The 16,771-nt window shown below is 41.9% G+C and overlaps 1 protein-coding gene across 1 annotated transcript in view; it reads right to left on the bottom strand.

Moving 5' to 3' along the window:
- LOC108005676 (mucin-2) overlaps nt 1-16,771 on the bottom strand; it is a 57,862-nt gene that overhangs the window by 11,600 nt on the left and 29,491 nt on the right. The window contains exon 2 of the mRNA XM_036812972.3: nt 2,787-3,260. Coding sequence (XP_036668867.2) covers nt 2,787-3,088 — 302 coding nt within the window. The 5' untranslated portion in view covers nt 3,089-3,260. The remainder of the gene's footprint in view (nt 1-2,786; nt 3,261-16,771) is intronic.

The raw sequence follows: 16,771 nt of genomic DNA, 5'->3' as shown, positions 1-16,771 counted from the left end.
TTGAATTTAATTTTATCAAAATCGGACGACTATAACATAGAGCTGCCATAGGAACGATCGGAAAATTGGTGGGAAAATAATATGATATAAATTGTAGCTTCGGTGTTTTCTGACATATATACTATTGGTAATATAATTTTTTGTATTTTTAAATTTAGTAAATATAACTGCAAGGGTATACAAGCTTCGGCTTGCCGAAGTTATTTTCCTCTCTTGGTGCTGTTGTAAATTGTGTTCTATCGTCCAGAAGTGACTTCTATATATTTTGTTATTGTTACATGTGTTCTATAGTGTTTCTATCTTGCAGAAGTTACTAAAAAGTGACTTCTTGCCAATAGGCGATAGAATTATAACCCTTTTGCTGGCAGAGGTGCCTCGTCAAAAACATCGGCGCAGTCGTTGTAATCCCATAGTGCGAAAACTAAGTGTAAGGAATGTGTTGCCATGGGGTAAAGATGAATGTGTGTGGTAAAATTTGTTGAAATTTTCCACTGGCTCTCGCCAATTTGATTTTAAACGATTTATTGACATATTTGCAATTAAATTTTTAAAAAACTGTCGGAGCACAGATTAATTTAAATTAGAATCCCAAGGGAAGGACAGCACAATCAACAAGGAAGAACGCTATAGTCGAGTACCTAGACTATCAGATACCCGTTACTCAGCTAAAGGGACAAAAGAAAAATGGAAACATGCAAGCAGCAAAGCGAGGCTGAAATGCGTCACCTACCCCTGATCACAATATATGGCTATGTAGGCGGTAGACTTATTTAAGCGTTATGGGCGTCAAATCTCGGCGTGGCCAACTTTTTGTTGGGTCAATCGATAGGTATTGACGAGACAAATACATTTCAGTTAGAAATTTTTTTTAGCACGAAAATTGTGGGCGCCTCAGGTTTGGGCGGTTTTTGGGCGTTAAAGTGGGCGTGGCAACATTTTTGGGCGCCACAGGCTTGGGCGGTTTGTGGGCATTAGAGTGGGCGAGGCATATTTGCGTATCAAACTTGCCCTGCGCTCAGGGCTACGGAATAGAAATCTGAAATCCGAATTCTATATCTTTGACAGTTTCCGAGATATCCTCCTTCATATTTACGATTTATTAAAGTTTGTGGGCGGCTTGTAGGCATTAAAGTGGGCGGGGCAAACTTTTTTGGGTCAATCGATAGGTATTGATGAGAACAATACAATTCAGTTAAAACTTTTATTCTAGCATTAAAACTGTAGAGGCCTCAGTGGTGGACGGTTTGTGGGCGTTAGAGTGGGCGTGGCACGCTGCTGAAAAACACTTGCGCTGCGTAAGAAGCTCAGGAGTCTGAATGCCAAATCTCAATAGCCTAGCTCTTATAGTTTCCGAGATCTCAGCGTTTATCCGGACGGACAGACAGACGGACAGTCAGACAGACGGACAGTCAGACAGACGGACAGACGGCCATGGCTAGATCGACTCGGCATGTGATCCTGATCAAGAATGTACATACTTTATGTGGTCGGAAACGCTTCCTTCTGCCTGTAACATACTCTCCGACGAATCTAGTATACCCTTTTACTCTACGAGTAACGGGTTTAAAAATTCAATAAGTGTTGCAGATACGTTTGGCTACTGTTCCTAGGTGCCAGCCTGAAGCTGCGAATCATTGCCGTTATCATCGCTATCATCGCTATCATCACGGGCACCAACTTGCAGACATTACCAACAGTGGGCAAAAGAAAAGTATGATGATGAGTTGACGCAAACCGCCGCTGGCTGTGACTTTGTTTATGCGTGGAACTAATATGAAACTGTGCCGAACCCTTTTCGAAATAGTTGTATCCTGACCAGTGGAATGGTCAAAATGGTTGGGGGGGCAAAAAGGCAAAGCATATCACCCTAAAATGTTGATGTTGTTCTTGCTCTTCTTTTCTGGCCCTCGGTTACAGACCACCTTCGCTTCGCTTTACGGCCGCAGATCAAATTAATTTAAACAAGGAAGAACGCTTTAGGCGAGTACCTCGACTAGCAGATACCGGTTACCCAGCTAAAGGGACCAAAGGGAGATGGAGATATGCAAGCAGCAAATAGATGGCAGACAAAGTATAGCGTGACAAACTTTTTTTTTTGTTCAGTCAATAGTTATTAAATAATACTAAGACTTGGGCGCCACTGGTTTGGGCGGCTTGTGGGCGTTAGAGTGTCCGTGGCACACTGACGAAACAAACTTGCGCTGCACAGGAATCTCAGGAATCTGCATGCCTAATCCCAGTATTGCAGTTTTTATAATTTCCGAGATCACAGCGTTCATACGGAAGGACGGACATGGCTATATTGACTCAGCTAGTGATCCTGATCAATAATATATGTACTTATTGGGGTCGGAAACGCTTCCTTATACTTGTTACATACTATCGGACGAATCTAGCATACCTTTTAACTCTATGAGTAACGGGTATAACAACATAATCAACTCATAGCTCAGCGTGAAAATATTTAAGATTTTGATTTATAATTTTCATTTTTCAGAGCTCTTTGGATCTGCAAAAAACTTCTTTTAATTCCTAATATGGTAAGATGTGACTTTTACCATAGGTGAAAGTGAATTGAGTTTCAAAAACCTTATTGTTTGCTTATCAAAAAATATGCCGTTTAGCACATCAATAAGGACACAAAACTATGTGATTTTCCAAATCCATTATGAGTCCAAAGTATATACTAAAAGCTTTCGATGTACATTGTTTTCTGTGCAAGTTCTTTAATTCTTTAATTAATTTTAGTAAGTCAGTATCCGCACAAATCCAGTGGGAGTACTCACCTGGAACCGATGACTTTCTTTGACGGCCCAATCTCCTCGTTCGGGACATCGGATGTTGTTGTGGCCAGGGGACGCATAGAATTCGAGCCCACCTCCCCTTCCGGGGGAGGTGAGTCATAGACGAATGCCGGTCGCAAGTGCTGGTTAGCAGACTGGCTCCTTTGGCTCGATGTCGTCGGGGTGGTGACATAGGTGGCCAGCGGCTGCTGCGGCTCGCTATTCGGATACGCAAGAATGCCGGAGTTAGCCAAGGCTAGCAAGGGCCATAGCCACAGCGCTGGGGGTGAGCGCGGTAGACGCATTGTGAAGTCCTGAAGAGCTTGCTCGGAGTGGGCGGTTGTTTTTGCTTCAGCCTTGGACTAATCTTAAAATTGCTTTCGTCTCCTTTCTGCTCACGGGAGGTGAAGGCCTTCGGCTCCCTAAATTCGATTAGTGCCTAATGTCGGACGATGCTGCATAAACATCAAGTATAACCTGCAAAACGAAATAAAAAATTAATTAATGCTATGTTAATGGAGGGCGATGGTAAAGAATACCATGGAACCATTTAAATTAAACAGGCTGTCCTTTAAGAAAATAGCGCAACTTTAAGAAGCGCTATAGGACGTGCATTATGGCAAGTTGCGTGCATTTAAGCCCTGTCATAATCAGGCGTCCTGGCAGGCAAATTGCCGAGTACCTAAAACCACGCATGCTAATGCGCCTGTAATTATGCTAGTAATAATGTGCAGCCACATGAGGCGAGGGGTATGGGTACGTAATACCATTGGAGACGGCGTCTTTGCAGTAAAGCATGCTTTCAGTGCCTTGGCTTAAGGCAATTTGGCAATCTGGTACATCCCATCAATGGTCGTATGCCTAATGGTGTGCATATCCCACCTGATTGATATTAAAGATTTGAAATAATTAAGAGCGACATTAAAAATGGCCTTCCAAAAAGGCCTGGCCAGGGAAAAACAATTTTTATTTTTGCCTAAGCTTCCTCTTTGCTTGTTTCACTTACTATCAGAATCAGAAATCTTTGCAAATACTTGGCATGCATTTTGACAGCTTTCATGTTTTGCGTTGTGGGGCTAAGCTCCTTTTAGACGTGTGTGACAACACAAATAAATTCTCAATGACGCGACACGAGGAAAGAAGGCAAACAGGCAATATTTTAATAGGCCGGTTGTCCAACGGCAGCAGCAAAGCCGAAGAATGCGCTGACAACTTAAAGCCGACACTGTCAAAAAGTTAGCTTACAGAATTTGATCCTTCCACCACTCCTCCACACACTCACACCCAACTATTCCTCTACAAGTCGTGTCCTTGTGTCTCCGACAAGTTTTGCCACATCACTTACACACACCGATGAAACAAGTCTACATACAGCAAATAGCTAAACGATTTCCGCTCAATGTGGAAAAAATCGTAAATACCTAGGCCAGTCCATAAAAATATGTCGCTGACTGGTTGTTCACGGAATTGGCTCTTCTGGCCGAATTTTTGATTTCCTCCGTTCGTTTTGGAGGCACTGAACATGAAATAAAACCCAATTGACATAAATTGAGCATACATGTTTCATATCGGACTCCTCACGGTCATAAGATGGCCATTGATTTGTAACGGTAAATTACGATTGGCAGGGGGTTAGGTGGATGGGTAATGCCGCAACCAACTGAAATTAAAATGTAAATAAAACCCAAAGAGTGCCTTACCCTTCGGGAGGACGAGACCAGCCGGTAAGTTAACTGAGGAGAGCTGCCAGGAAAGATTGGACGGCCGGACTGCCATTGTCTGGGTCGACAATAATGCCATCTGACATGACAAGTGGCTGACAAACACAAAGGGAACGCCACACATAAGCATTCAAAGCTTGCTCTGAATCCAATTCAGCTTCAGTTTCAGGTTCGACACTGATTGAACATGACAGCGGTAGAGACAACCAATCAAATCAAAACGAAACAAGGAAGAACGCTATAGTCGAGTACATCGACTATCAGATAGCAGTTACTCAGCTAAATGGAGATATGCAAGCAGCAAAGCGAGATTAAAATGCGCCACCTACAAGCGGTAGACAGACTTAAGCGTTATGGGCGTTAGAGTGGGCGTGGCAAATTTTTTTTTGGATCAATCGGTAGGTATTGACGAGACCAATACATTTCAGCAAAAATTTTTTATACAGCATGAGAATTGTGGGCGTCACAGGTTTGTGCGGTTTGTGGGCGTTAAAGTGGGCGTCAATCGAAAGGTATTGATGAGAACAATAGATTTTTGTTAAAATTTTTATTCTAGCATCAAAACTGTAGGAGCCACAGTTTTGGGCGGTTTGTGGGCGTTAGAGTGGGCGTGGCACTCTGCTGAAACAAACTTGCGCTGCGTAAGAAGCTCAGGAATCTGCACGCCAAATCTCAATAGCCTAGCTCTTATAGTTTCCGAGATCTCAGCGTTCATCCGGACAGACAGACGGACATGGCTATATCGACTCGGCTAGTGATCATGATCAAGAATATATATACTTTATGGTTTCGGAAACGCTTCCTTCTGCCTGTTACATACTTTCCGACGAATCTAGTATACCCTTTTACTCTACGAGTAACGGGTATAAATATATGGAACCGCACCCGAGCTAGACTTTAGTTTAAACAAATCACTCTAACATTTAGTATACTGAGGAATGAGGAACAAATCCGTCCAAAAAAGGAAGCACTTGCAAATAGTGTGTGGGAAAGAGACTGGCAATAAATCAAACGACAATAAGTGTATTTAGCCAAAATGGGATACATAGAAAATGGTTATCGGATATCAGACTGCAGATGTTAAGCTAAGGAATTATGAAAATATTCGTGTAACAAACTTGCGCTGCGTACAAAGCTACGGAATCTAAATTTGAAATCCCAATTCTCCATCTTTGATAGTTTCCGAGATATCCGCTTTCATACTTACAATACTTTGAAATTTGTGGGCGGTTTGTGGGGGTGTGGCAAACTTTCTTTGGGTTAATAGATAGGTATTGATAAAAACAATTTAGTTTACCTTAAATTTTTATTCTAGCATTTAAGCTGTAGGAGCCAACGTTTTGGCCGGCTTGTGGGCGTGGAACACTGACGAAACCAACTTGCGCTGCGCAGGAATCTCTTGAACCTGCATGCCTTATCCCAGTATTGAAGATTTACAGTTTCCGAGATCACAGCGTTCATACGGACATGGGTAGATCGACCTGGCTAGTGATCCTGATCAAGAATATATATATATATATATACACTTTATGGGTTTACATACTTTTCGAGGATTCTAGTATACCCTTTTACTCTACTAGTAACGGGTAAAATTAGCTAAATGTAGAACAGCTATGGTAAGCAAATTTTGTTGTAGATCTTTTTAAAGGACTTTAAATTACCAATCTTTTGTCCGGGTCATTAATTCTTGCGAGTCAAGTGGAAACAAGATACTTTTGGCTAGGAGTAGGGAATATAAGTCTATTGAGCTACCCAAAAATTGTGTTACGAAAATAATTGTACAAATTCGTTTTAAGGCTGAAAAATCAACAACGAACAGAAGAGACAAGCGACCAGCAAAGGAGCCCATCACATGAGTGCAAGATCTGAGGGTAAGTGTGTGCTGTAAAAAGTTGAGAGGAGCTTGCAGCGCTCACAGCGACCGTGAAAAATGTGTTAAGATTTTTACCCTTTTTTGCTTTCCAGCCATTTATTTCTTATTATTTTGCACAGCAGTACCTTGGAGCTACTAGCTATCGCTCGCCGCAACGAAATGAAATCAAGGCAAATTACCGCACCCAGTTTTCAGCCAGGTCGCAGTCTCCTCAAAGCTTCATAAGTCTGGGACTGCCAAACAGAATTGTTCTTTATAAACCCAGGGCACCTGGCTCAGTGCATTACCCATCGGTTGAGCCTGATTTCAGATTCCTTGGTATTCCCAAGGTGGCGCCCGACATTTACACGCTGCTTCTGACTGGAGGGGCTTGTATTTGTCCTGCAGCCCACCTCCTCCAGTTCTCAGTCGGCAGCTGACAGACTAACAGAACTTTATCGCTACGTTTCCGTTTCCGCTACGTTGCAATAGTCTCTAAGAGTCTCCGAGCGTGGCCTCCCGACGCTCATAAAATGTAATTTTACCGCTCACCGTGCCTTTCGCCCAGCTTGCAAACTTCTTTCGTTCTTTCGCACCTTTGATTTTACTTAATTATTTCGATTTGCGCACATGTTGTCCTGTTGATCTTCGTCTTAGTCAGTAAGTTGTTTATCAGCGATTTGTATTTCTGCGGGGCTTAACTCTTTGTAGCTTGATAACAAAATTAACTTTATCATCTGGCTGGCTTTGAACTTAATTTAGTTTTGTAAGAACCAAAAATTTTAAAAGGACGCAACTATTATTTTAAATAGTATCCATGTCACAGATCATTAAATTATAAGATTTTTGTAAAATTAATAGCCCAACGGGCTCAAATCCACGCACGCCGCAGGAGCTCGATATAATGTTCGGTTTTTCATTTCCATCACGTACATATCTCCCTATGCCAATCTTCATTTGGCTATACAACTTTTCAGTTGCCGACCCCCTTATCTTGCTGCCTATTCTTTGCCCGACCCCACAATAGCTAAGGTGAATCTGTGGCATGTTTGCCACTAACAGCGCACTTCACCATAAATAAATCCCCGTGCCGGGACAAGAAGCTCATTTTGGCTTAAAAGTTTTTCAAGTTTCAGCAAAGGCCTTGTCTCGCATTATTCCACTTCGCACGTGGCGCTCATCGAGCTTCAGATCTTTTTCCAATTGTCATAGCGCGAGGTTCTGTTTATTAAATAGTTCAGTCCCGGTTCAAGCCCAGCCCCCACACGTTTCAGTTGGTGCTGACGGGGTGTCCAGTGGCCTGGTATACCTGGTACTCTGCAGCTGAACAAAGCGCCAAAGTTATGGGGCCAGGCCGTGAACGGGATTAGGACACGTGGCGTGGTCCGTGGCCTGACTAACGCCATTTAATATATAACGCGTTGGGATTAATTGGCAGGAGTTTGCAAAGCCACCAGACCTACATACATGTTTCCAATAACGGTGTTGATAATTTAAGAACGGTGTTCTCCCCATTATATATTATATATTATTATATTTAAGAGACGCGTTCCTAATTTCACATACATTTTCATGATTTGACTACGTGGAGTTCGTTTTAAATGAACGGAACATAGCGAACGGATTGTTGTCAAATATTGAAAAATGTTTTACATTCAATTCGTTCTTTTTTTCTGGGTGTATGAACGTGAACCCCAAGAGAGGTTTGCATGCTGGCCTCCATACACTTATTACCCCACAACCTTGGCACATTCATTCTCTAACCATACCTTCATTCCTAGACTTTATCGTCAACAAACTGTACAAAAAACGGCCTTGAAAGGTGCACGAAATCCTTTACTCTGCTCACTACAAAAGACGTCGCATCCTTTCATGCTCAGCTGCTTTTTCTTTGGTCAGTTTTGGTGGCCACTATCGCACTCTGCACCGTTCATGGTCGGGTGTGTGAATAGATTAAGCTCGCATGAGTTAGTTTACGTCGGGAGGTCCCTTTGATGCTTTTCCTAACTCTCTTTCGCCAGTTTTTTTTTTGGCCTCCGCTGCGTCATTTTTTAAATGATGATAAAATACACATGCGGCACCCTCCATGTTCGCCATATCAGTATCCTTTTGAGTTATGACTTGCACAATCACTTGCCTTGTTTTACCAGCCTGCCGTATACGCCGGGCTTTTGAAGCCAACTCGGTTGTAAGTGAGATGGCCTAGGACTGATTAGTGCCCGCAGTGAGTCAGCTATTTTCAGTGCATTAGTCATGTTAATTAACCCTAGGCAGAGGCATGTATTTTCATAATCTAGTTGCCAGAATAACATTATGCTGCGCCCAGGCCCAAGATGAATTAAATCTATTTTAGAAGGCAGAATCCTTCTTTTGAAGGTATATGTACTTTACTTGGCATAGGAGATGTACTCCCGTACAGAACCGTATGTAGTTGTGTACTATCCGGACAGTGAAAACAACCAACAAAAAAGACCCTCAGACAAAAGGCGATAACTACGTGAATATAAACATACGAACAATATTCATGTAAATCTGCTCGGACCATGTCAGTCCTGGGATCTGGAAGTGGGACCTGGCAAGGAAAGAAAAGATTCTGTCTGCAGTCACAACTACTGCTTTTGTTACCGTCGCAGTTGAAGGCAGATAAACTGGGGAAACTTTTTTGTTTCACTTTACTTTAGCAAAAATTCGCGAGGAGATGGCAAAATCGAGCAATCTACAAACGTCCCAAAAGTGTGGACAGTTATGAAGACTTGTGATATCGCCATGGGCCAAGTTAAGATCAAGACGGGGACGCGATATCAGGAGTGATAAGTTGGCCAGCATTCGGATATACGTGTTCTTTGTTGATCACAATCTGTTTTATTTCATTTTTGTTCAAGTTGCATATACATGTGGAGTGGTGCATTTGGTATGAGCCTATGCTCTATAAATTTCCAAGCAAAATCTAGCTAGTTATATGACAAATCGTGCCAGTTAAGCACTAAACCGTTTTTTATGTCTATATTGCTCTCAACTCGCACAGAAAACTGTACCATACATGGGATATCTCTTCCTGCAGCTACTCCGTATGCTTAAGGATAGGCACTCCTTTTCGATTATAAAGTCCAGAACTAGCAGGGATTTGGCTTCTTTAATAGACTGGTACCTCAAAATTTCCTTTTGTCTCCCACAGTTAACCTCAAAAGGCCAGGCGTTTCGGCGGAGCGCTTTGCTTCAAAGCACATAATTTAGTGCCTGCAGTTGAAGTTTAGTTTCACAAAAGAAGCAGTCTCCCCATCGGCTGGGGTGCATTTTGGTCACTCCGTGCATCCTTTTGGACACTAGCCTGCTGTTTAACATTTTATGTGCTGGCAGAAGTGGCAGGTGAAGGGACTGCGCTTGTCAAGCTCGGCTTTGTTTAATCTTTTTGAGTTGCGTGCCGGGCCGACACAGTTAAACGCTGGCCCATTTTGTATACGAATTTATTGCGCCACAGACGGGAATTTTCCGAAATTTACGTTCTGACCGCACAGGGCTTAAATATTTCCTCCCAAAATCTCTGGTTTACTCAATTGAGGCGCTATTGCAGGCCTCCTGCGAGAGTGTGTGTATATCTTTGTGGGCTCAGGTGTGCACAAGTTTATGAAGATTGCTGCAGGAAGTGCCCACCAGCCCACTCACGGACATGTTGCATGTTAGGCAAACACGCAACGCATTTTCTCACTTACGCAAAGTACCAAATAAGCGACGTGCGAATTTGCGAATGTCTATGGGGTTGTAGCGGTGGGTGTTGAGGGCTGACCGCCAGTAGCGATCAAAGTTTACCTTTGGATTTTCGGGCAAATTTGATTTGGTTGCCGCTGTGCGCGCCTAGATACTTTAGGTTTCATTTCGGGGGCCACCAGAACTCTGTGAGGGAGTGGGTGTGCGGGTCCATCAGGGCGTCTCAAAATAAGGTTACATTTGAAAAATGTATTCAAACAATTCAATTTCAAAGTCATAAAAAGTATTCAGTGTGCTGAAATGGCCCTTATTAGTATTAAACTATTTATTATAGTTTCATAACCGTATTGGCCAATTTTAACAGTAAAATTTTTTGTGACTATGGAAATGTTAGATCCAAAGCTTAGTAAAGTTGGATTTTAAGTTATCATAGAAATTTGGGGTTCCATGATGTGTATGTGGTTGCGATAGTGGTCAGGTACATAGTTTATTTGCACAACAGTGCGCCGCTCCTGGGTATTGCAGTATGTAGCTGCGCACCCGTGCCGTTAAGTGTCGTAAAGAGGTGGTGTGGGAACTGGTACTGGTACTACTAAACTCAATTACACTAGCTTATTTTGAAACTGCCCCAAGAAGGATGTAAGCCGCTAAAAGAAGTCAAAAATATTTTTTACGGATAAGAATTTTTTTCGTTTTTTCGTGTTTTTAAATTTATCTCGATTTGCGCTAAACCAATTCAGATGTTTAACGTTTTAGCTTACAACTATAATGTCACCCTTTAATTTTGAGAAATAATTTAGGATTCATTGAGTATGTTTTGAGCTACATCTCGGAAACTTTGAAAATGTAGAATTTGTTTACCATTTAGTGGCTGTAAGGCGTCTGTGATATCTTAAAATCTGAAAAAATCGACTAATTGAGACGTGCACCTTTTCAAACTATATCTATATGTATATTGGTTAAGTGCAACTTGTGGTATTATTATAAACATGGATAAAAATTTGTATCAATTGGACATGTTTTTCATATCAAACGTAAAGCCTAGTACTCACATCGACGAAAACCCCGGGCTAATTTTAGGAGTGAGGCAAGTACACGGCTAACGCTTTTCGTCGGGTTTCTTTTTCAGTGCGGTACTCAAATGAGCTAAGAAAATACCAAATTTAGCAAGTGAATTTCGATGAACGCCGTTAGCCGCTACCCAAACAATAAGAAATGTAATCTCTGGCGGTGTTCGTGCAAAAGCGGTTTGGAAACAAACAACTAAAAATGGAAGGAAAACCCCAAAGCCCTATTCAAGTTGCCCATTATAGTGAGACTTGACCCACAGGAAGCAATACCATAACGGGCCAAATCCGTAGAATTGTGGAGGTGCTGGAAATAGTCCAATCGAGAAGGCCATTGGGAAGATGAGTGACGAGGGGGACTTCGCTCCCTACATGGACATCCTGCCGGACGGGTCCACGGAAGGAGAGAAAGTTCTGGCCAAAAAATTTGGTTACGTTGTACTAATGTCGTTCATCGAAATTCACAAGCGAAATCATGTATTTCTTCTGGTATTTCCTTAGCTCATCCGAGTACCGCGCTGAAACTCTTATATTTTTAGCAGAACCACCAGCAATACGATCTCCGAAGACGTCTCCATTGGGCGACGACCTCTACATGACAGCTAAAGCGGAGATGGAGAACACCCTGGCTTCTACAGGGTGGAGGGCCCGCTAAAGGACAGCTGAAGGAGCCCTTACCAGCCATTTGCAGGATACTGGGTGACTTCCTGCAGTGGGAGTTAAAGTGGGCGTGGCACTCTGCTGAAACAAACTTGCGCCGCGCAAGAAGCCCAGGAATCTGAATGCCAAATCTCAACAGCCTAGCTCTTATAGTTTCCGAGATCTCAGAGTTCATACGAACAGACGGACAGACGGATATGGCTAGATCGACTTGGCTAGTGATCCTGATCAAGAATATATATACTTTATTGGGTCGGAAACGCATCCTTCTACCTGTCACATATTTTCCGACGAATCTAGTATATATTAGTTTATAGGAAAGCATATATCTTTTATATGAAAGCATATAAGTTTGATATTGAAAAATATTGAAATTAAAATTGTTACAAATTTGAAAACTTCGAAAATATCAATATGTTATGGCACCAAATGGGAACAAAACCCTTTTAAACAAGAAAGGAAGTTATACTCGGCAAGCCGAAGCTTGTATACCCTTGAAGTTATAAGAAATAATCAATGTTAGTAACACAATGTGAAATTTTTAAGGATTGTTGCTAGCTTCAGTGATATTTGTGAAAATTTAAATTCGTAATGCTAGTCCCAGAGTAGAAAAAATACGATCAATACCAACAAAGCACAATTTTTTTTAAAATAATTATTACATTAATTCTCTGACCGTTTCTTTGACAGCTATATGTTAGAGTTGTCCGATTTTTGTCAAATTGAATTAGAAATTCTTAAGAATATGTCGGCAACTGGTATATATCAGTGTATAAGGAATGCTAGTTTCTTGTGTCCTCTCTTGTGTCATCTTATGTCCTGCATTTTTGCAATATCATACATCATTTTTGCATATCATGTTGCCTGTGCGGCGCTACAAAAAGTGTAGCACGATGTCCTTTTTTGAGAGGAACCGTTTTAGCGAGGCGTCAGCGTTGTGGCGCTGTCGCCGTGTGTGGTTCGCAGGAACAGTATAGGCAGTTACAAGAACGTATAGTCACTCTCTGCAAATCGACGCCTGTGTTCAGACCGAAACGCACTCCGCTCTAATGGAACCCGAACGTAATTCGACATCAGAAGTGGGATCTGGCCCTCAACCTATAACAATGGATGGACAATGGCGTGCCATCATGGAATTGCAAAATAAAAATTTGATCGATCTTGGGCGAGCCATTAAAACAACGGAACCCAATGCAGGGCAGAGCAAATCGGTGCACCTACCCAAATTCAACCCAGACAAGGCAGGTGCCATCGCTTCATCGTGGTGTTCAACGGTGGAAATTATATTACAAGAAAATACGTTAAGTTCAGCATTGGAGGGTAGCGCTTCGCAATGGAATTGTTCATACAGCGCTTTGATACTTTAGGTTTCCAGCCGCTATGTTTCTAAATATGCTGACAAAGCGACCGACTGATGGCGAGTGTCTCGCGCTGCACGCAAGCCGCATGGTTACAGAGCTAACGACGAAGTGGCGTGAAATGGAGAAAGAAGAAATTGCTGTGTCCGTGACTCTCGCATTCCTGGCAAGCTTTGATAACCGTTTGCAGCGTTTAAGATTCACATCAAATGTTCGAACCAAAAGCGATCTACAGTCCGAATTAAAAGCGTTCACATTTAATAAAAGGAAAAGTGGCTTTGTGGAGCATCAATCTGAAGTATATCCAAAACGGCAAAAGCAATCTTCGATCGAGTGTAATTTTTGTGGAAAATTAGGCCACAAAATGTTTGAGTGCAGACTCAAGAAACAACAACATCACCTTGCTAATGACAAAGAGCGACATGTCAGACACGATGAACACCGACGTGAAAAATCAAATGTAACTTGCTACAAGTGTGGAGACTGGGGACACATATCTACCCAATGTACAAAGAAGGAAGCTATTAGGAACAAGACATTCAACCGGGAAAAATGAGTGGAGCAGTGCAGCGTTGCAGTACCTAAAGGAAGCATGAACCACAGAAGACACATTTTTGAAGTCACCTTTGATTCCGGAGCTGAGTGCTCACTGATGAAAGAAAAGCTAAGTGCTAAGTTTTCTGGTAAACGATTAAATAATATTGTTATGTTAAAAGGCATAGGCAGTAATGGAATATGTAGTACTCTACAAGTTTAAAGTAACGTTAGGATTAATGACAATTTTATTGAGATTTTTTTTCATGTAGTAAGCGATGATCTCATGCAAAACGATATCGTCATTGGGCGTGAAATACTTAAGCAGGGTTTTGATATTGTCATTTCATCCAACAAATTTACAATTTCAAGAGCCAAAATAATTAATTTGTGTACCGGTTCTGAGCCAGCCGATTTTGATACCGAACTTGACAAAGAAAATAAAATAAAACTTAATTCATTGTTAGCAGAGTACTCAGATTGTTTTATAAAAGGCATTCCATGTACTAAGGTTAAAGTTGGCGAAATGAAAATAAGATTGATTGATCCGAGAAAAACAGTTCAAAGAAGGCCATACCGATCAAGTCCATGCGAGCGAGATTTAGTTCGAGAGAAAATTGAGGAGCTGTTGAGGTGTAATATAATAAGACCTAGCTGTTCACCTTATGCAAGCCCTATATTGTTGGTAAAGAAGAAAAATGGTTCCGATAGGCTCTGCGTTGACTATAGAGAGCTAAATTCGAAAACAGCCGCTGATAAATACCCGCTGCCACTCATACAGGATCAAATAGATAGACTTCGAGGAGCTAATTATTTTACATGTTTAGATATGGCCAGTGTATACTACCAAATTCCTTTGCATGCGGATTCTATTGAGTACACAGCGTTTGTGACGCCAGATGGCCAGTATGAGTTTCTGTCTTTGCCATTCGGGCTTAAAAACGCGCCTTCTGTTTTTCAACGCTTAGTAATGCAGGCGCTAGGGGACTTAGGAAATTCTTATGTTGTCGTCTATATGGATGATATCATGATAAATACCACAACACAATGCGACGCGTTTGAAAGATTAAAGATTGTTTTAAATGTTCTGACAAAGGCTGGGTTTTCATTCAATATTACAAAGAGTTCTTTCCTGAAAATATCGGTTCAATATTTAGGCTACAGTGTTAGTGCTGGTGAAATTCGTCCCAACCCTCAGAAAATTGTAGCGTTAACTGCCCTGCCGCCTCATCAGTCTGTAACAGCACTTAGACAATTTATTGGATTAGCGTCGTATGAAACCGTTAAATTTCTTAACTTCAGACAAAAACAAGGAAGAACGGTATAGTCGAGTACCTCGACTATCAGATACCCGTTACTCAGCTAAATAGAGATATGCAAGTAGCAAAGCGAGATTAAAATGTGCCACCTACCGGCGGTATACAGATTTAAGCGTTATGGGCGTTAGAGTGGGCGTGGCAATCGATAGGTATTGACGAGACCAATACATTTCAGTTAAAATTTTTTATCTAGCATAAAAATTGTGGGCGTCACAGGTTTTCGCGGTTTGTGGGCGTTAGAGTGGGCGTGGCATATTCGCGTAACAAACTTGCGCTGCGTCTAAGGCTACGGAATCTAAATCTGAAATCTTAATTCTCTATCTTTGATAGTTTCCGAGATATCTACGCTCATACTTACGATTTTTTGAAGTTTGTCGGCGGTTTATGGGCGTTAGGGTGGGCGTGGCAAACTTTTTTTTGGGTCAATCGATAGGTATTGATGAGAACATTACATTTTAGCATTCTAACATTCTTGCATCAAAACTGTAGGAGCCACAGTTTTGGGCGGTTTGTGGGCGTTAGAGTGGGCGTGGCACTCTACTGAAACAAACTTGCGCTGCGTAAGAAGCTCAGGAATCTGCACGCCAAATCTCAATAGCCTAGCTCCCATAGTTTCCGAGATCTCAGCGTTCATCCGGACAGACAGACGGACAGACGGACAGACGGACATGGCTAGATCGACTCGGCTAGTGATCCTGATCAAGAATATATATACTTTATGGGGTCGGAAACGCTTCCTTCTGCCTGTTACATACTTTCCGACGAATCTAGTATACCCTTTTACTCTACGAGTAACGGGTATAAATATGGTCTTTTATAGACGAGGTCGTGTTAGAGTCAGTATGGCCGTGTCGGCGATTGGTATATCTCAGTGTATAAGGAATGCTAGTTTCTTGTGGCATTTTTGCAATACCATGCATAATTTTTGCATATCATGTTGCCTGTGCGGCGCTACAAAAAGTGTAGCACGACACACGGCTGCGTAGCAGGCTTCGTGGATTTTGTCATGTCCTTTTTTGAGAGGAACCGTTTTAGCGAGGCGTCAGCGTTGTGGCGCTGTCGCCATGTGTGGTTCGCAGGAACAGTATAGGTAGTTACAAGAACGTATAGTAACTCTCTGTAAATCGATGCCTGTGTTCAGACCGAAACGCACACCGCTCTAATGGAACCCGAACGTAATTCGACAAATACATAAAATGTTATTCCCAATAGTATAAGATAAAATGTCAAAAAACACCGAAGCTATGATTTGTTTCATATTATTTTTCCACCAATTTTCCGATCGTTCTTATGGCGTTCTTATGGCAGCTATATGATACAGTCGTCTGATTTTAATAAAATTTAATTCCAAATTCCAAACTAATTAAAAAAAATATATCATTTTTATACCCGTTACTCGTAGAGTAAAAGGGTATACTAGATTCGTCGGAAAGTATGTAACAGGCAGAAGGAAGCGTTTCCGACCCCATAAAGTATATATATTCTTGATCAGGATCACTAGCCGAGTCGATCTAGCCATGTCCGTCTGTCCGTCTGTCCGTCTGTCCTTCTGTCCGTCTGTCCGGATGAACGCTGAGATCTCGGAAACTATGGGAGCTAGGCTATTGAGATTTGGCGTGCAGATTCCTGAGCTTCCTACGCAGCGCAAGTTTGTTTCAGTAGACTGCCACGCCCACTCTAACGCCCACAAACCGCCCAAAACTGTGGCTCCTACAGTTTTGATGCTAGATAGAAAATTGTAACTGAAATGTAATGTTCTCATCAATACCTAT

The sequence above is a fragment of the Drosophila suzukii genome, chromosome 2R, assembly GCF_043229965.1.
Source record: "Drosophila suzukii chromosome 2R, CBGP_Dsuzu_IsoJpt1.0, whole genome shotgun sequence".
NCBI lineage: Eukaryota > Metazoa > Arthropoda > Insecta > Diptera > Drosophilidae > Drosophila > Drosophila suzukii.
The sequence above is the reverse complement of the archived record's forward strand: the minus strand, read 5'-3'. Positions and strand labels throughout refer to the sequence as shown.